Source organism: Asparagus officinalis, chromosome 8, assembly GCF_001876935.1.
Source record: "Asparagus officinalis chromosome 8, Aspof.V1, whole genome shotgun sequence".
NCBI classification, from domain to species: domain Eukaryota; kingdom Viridiplantae; phylum Streptophyta; class Magnoliopsida; order Asparagales; family Asparagaceae; genus Asparagus; species Asparagus officinalis.
The window spans coordinates 29654694-29659168 of record NC_033801.1 but is presented as its reverse complement, the minus strand read 5'-3'; the positions used below and the strand labels follow the sequence as shown (position 1 = coordinate 29659168).

General features: G+C 34.2%; 1 protein-coding gene across 1 annotated transcript in view; it reads left to right on the top strand.

The window, feature by feature from the left end:
• Nucleotides 1–4475, top strand: part of LOC109851317 (UDP-glucose 4-epimerase GEPI48-like) — a 16266-nt gene that overhangs the window by 10578 nt on the left and 1213 nt on the right. Inside the window, exons 4-6 of the mRNA XM_020421388.1 lie at nt 3065–3166; nt 3248–3475; nt 4134–4215. Of these exons, the coding sequence (XP_020276977.1) occupies nt 3065–3166; nt 3248–3475; nt 4134–4215 (412 nt within the window). The remainder of the gene's footprint in view (nt 1–3064; nt 3167–3247; nt 3476–4133; nt 4216–4475) is intronic.

Genomic DNA, 4475 nt, shown 5'->3' with positions numbered 1-4475 from the left:
TAGTCAAAAAAATTGCTCATGTGTGTGAATGTGTTTGCATGTACATGTGTGTACACACACACACATTAATGAGGGAATAGTTTCTTTAGTTAAATAATACATATATTCTTATGGAAAAAAAATATTATGCAATATTAATATAAAGTCCATGTTTTTATGTTTATTTGCATGTTTGTATATCTTAGTTCTTCATTTAACAGTTCTTTATATGAAGTATTTTCTGTTTCAGATAGTTTAAGTAATTTATATGATAGATTTCACATATGTAACACTCTGTTTCAATTTAACTTCTATAAATGATAACTAGTTATTCTAAGTGTTTTCCTGAAGTTATTCAAAGCATTCAATTCTAATAATTTATATGATAGATTTCACATATGTAACACTCTGTTTCAATTTAACTTCTATAAATGATAACTAGTTATTCTAAGTATTTTTCTGAAGTTATTCAAAGCATTCAATTCTAATAATTAATGCATGTCTTCTCCATGTATTCTGGGACATTCATCAATGGGGACCCTTATGAAGCACCAAATCTCTGTAATTTAGGCGAGTGTTTAGAGTTAGTTTTTATAATTTTATACTCTAACATGCCTATGCAAGTTGAGCACTTTCTTATGTGCTGAAACCTTAGACTAACACAATAATACCTTTTCTTTTTCTTAAAAAATTGCCTTTCAATGCATGACCATGTTCTTTAAACCTAGGTTGCTCTACTACCATGTTTAAGTCCCATCTGCACCATCTTATGTTGTGATGAAGGTGGAGGGTTATAATTTTATACTATAACAGGGACTATGTATCTCATATTCGTTTCATGTATCATATTTTGCAATCACATATTAACATGGTGAGTCTCCTGCTACATTGTTATTAAACTAGTAAAATAATTATTTGTATCATATGTATGAATATGTATCTACATATGTACATGTTTCTTAAAAAATTGGCTTTCAATGCATGACCCTGTTCTTTAAACCTAGGTTGCTCTATTACCATGTTTAAGGTCCCTTCCGCACCACCAGAGTTTTATGTTGTGATGAAGGTGGAGGGTTATAATTTTATACTATAACAGGGACTATGTATCTCAGATTCGTTTTATGTATCATATTTTGCAATCACATATCAACATGGTGACTAGAGTCTCTCCTGCTACATTGTTATTAAACAAGTAAAATAATTATTTGTATCATATGTATGAATATGTATCTACATATGTACATGTTTGTAGTTATATGTGTAACGTTATATACACACACACTCACATATGAGTTTATTGATATGTGTATGCGTGTGCACACATGCTTTTGTGAGCATCATTGCTTTTCTATGATTGTGTGTGTATGTATGTCATTCCTTTTACACTCAAGGGATATAGCTGTATGCTTTTTTTAAGAAATATTAATTTTGTGTCCCTTCGAGATTTCAATCATTGCTTTTCCTCTTGTCAATCCTCCCTTTTGTGCAAGCACCATTTGACAAATTGGCTGTGAATGTTATGCTTAATTTTGGAACTCTGGAATTGAATAGTTATGCAATATTCAGGTAAGGATATCATTGTTGAAAGACTTAATACAACTGCAAAGTAGTTAGACTTTCAGGTAGTTATGCAGTTGGTTGGTGCCTGAGGTTCAGGCAACTTCTCTTTCACGTAGCTACTCAGTTTTTTCCCCAGGAGATTAAACTAACTGAGCAGAAAGGTAGGTCCAGTAACCTTACATCCGGATCGCTCAGACTTATGGCATGCCCTTTCCTTTCATGGACCCCTCTGAGTTTAGAGTTGTGATATTTGTTCAAACTTATAGTATTTTGTTTCTTTAAGAGGTTTGAGTTTCCTAATGTTGTGTTCTGATTTACGTCAATTTGATTCTAGTAGTGGTATTGATGATAGACACTTTTCTTTTCGCCGAGTTTTCCAGTACAATAGCAGTCCTGTGTTGTCATAATCTCTCTTGCGTGGACACAGGTAGGGGTACTGGTGCGGTACAAGGTATGGGACACTTTGTAAAAGATACGAGTACAGGGCTGCAGCTATATACATATATTGAAATTACTAATTTGCATAAGATAAGTAATAGTTTTTCACTCACATGCTATGGAAATTAAAAAATTCCTATGGCATCTTTATGTTTCTTTTATTTTGTACATTATAAATTGGTTATCATTTGTCTTTTAACAAGATATCCAAATGACTTATAAAATCATAGTTCTTAAATGGGTATAGATTCAAATGAACCCTTCGAACGAGTTTAAAAAATCTCAAAAAGTGTATGACGAGTGTTTTAGATCAAAACATGTATTATATAATCGAGCACACGTTTGAATAAATGTATGCATATATTCAACGAGTTTCTAAGGAGTGCTGGTGCCTAATATTGGTAAAATACATGATAGAATTGTCCAAGGAGTGTTCGATATGTATCGGGTACGGGTCCGGCTTCATGATACAAGTACCCAGGTAACATATGTGATAATGGGGATATATATTGTTTTGTATATGTTGGGTGTGGGCCATGATAGAAGTATCCAGGTAATTTAGGTCATTTTGGGGATGTATATTGTACATAGAAACTTGGTTATTGTTACTACTTGCTAAAAACCAATTAAATGATCACATGCGAAAGATCATCAATGGGAGAAATTACATGTATATGTTATATATTAAGTAATTTTTATACCAAGTTCACCTTAACGGTTTATATTATATCTACTGTCTGAACTTTGAATGTCAACATTAGCTGCCTGTTTCTCTATGTTATCTGTTAAATGCTGTTAGATTAGATTGTCAAATAGTTCTAGATTTAGTTCGGTGACCATGATATTTTGGAATAATGTTATTCATCGTGTTCTGTACTTCGCTAGGTTTGGTCTCTGTTTTGAGATGTTTACTGCATACACAGTATAAATGAGCACATTTTTCATGAACCTGGAGTAAACTTGTTGCGCACATGCACACATATAATACGTGTGTGCGTGCGCATGTTTGCGCACACGATTATTTACTAAACGTGATAACCTGTTTGTGTCTGAAAATCATGTGGTTCCTGATGTTGTTTCCCCTCAGCTTGTATTTTCATCTTCGGCAACTGTTTATGGATGGCCTAAGGAAGTTCCCTGTACAGAGGAATTTCCCCTGTCTGCTGCAAATCCATATGGAAGGACTAAGGTCGCATCGTTATCTTTTTCCTAGAGATCTGTGATTTTATACAAGTATTGTTTTACTGATACATGATATCAATGTTTGCAGCTCATTATTGAAGAAATGTGTCGTGACATATATGTATCAGACTGCTCTTGGAAAATAATTTTACTCAGATATTTTAATCCTGTTGGAGCTCACCCCAGTGGATATATTGGTGAGGATCCTCGTGGAACTCCTAACAACCTCATGCCTTACATACAGCAGGTTGCTGTTGGGAGGAGACCTGCTCTTACAGTATATGGAACTGATTACAAGACAAAGGATGGAACTGGGGTATTGTAACTTATTCTTTCATTATACCTAAGTTCTTTTTTTTGGTGCTTGTAAGCCCTTTAAGAGGTTTCTTTAAAACAAAAAATGGAGTATTCTAGTTTTTATGGCACATGGTACATTTTCTTAAGATTAATCATTAGCGTGTGAGCGTGAGTGCATGTGGGCGCATGCGTGCGTACGTGCGTGCTGAACTTAACTAAATGGTCTGAATCTTGCATTTGCAGCTAGAAGTTGAAAAGTTTATGCGTTCTTCCTCTTACTACTGTAAAAATAGGATATCCCAATTAACCAGATTGTATAAAGGCTTAGTTACATTCATGTCTTTCTGAATATTGTTTCCAGTTTAAGCCTATGGCACTTCAAAATTATTTTCCATAACTCTGACGAGCTACTTCACTTTGGAGCATATTCCAATTAACCAGCTTGTATAGTATCCATGCCTCTCGGCTCTCTGAATAGTTTGTCCAGTTTAAGCCTAGAGCAATTTAAATTAATTTTCCATAAATCTGACCAGCTCCTTCACTGTGGAACAAATTCTAATTGACCAGCTTGTATAGGGTCTTAGTTATGTCCATGTTTTTCTCGATATTTTTTTTCCAGTTTTAAGGCCTATGGCAGTTTAAAATTATCCTCCTTGATAACATTATTTTTATTTCAGGTGCGGGATTACATACATGTTCTTGATCTGGCAGATGGGCATATTGTAGCTTTGCAGAAACTTTTTAAGGACTCCAACATAGGTATGTGTACTGCATACATTCATATTTCTTTACCAGATACAATGATCCAGGCTTACTTCTATAACATGTATCTACATCCAAAACTCTTGCTTTACGACATTTTGTCTTTGGCCACTTCTCACATAACTGGGAGGGGATTAATTATTCTGTTTTTCTGTTAGTTACATATAAGTTACAAATGGATGATAGCAATTCCGGATAACTGACCATGGATTTCAGGAACCTGGTGGAAAAAGAAGAGGATAAGGATAACTATCAAA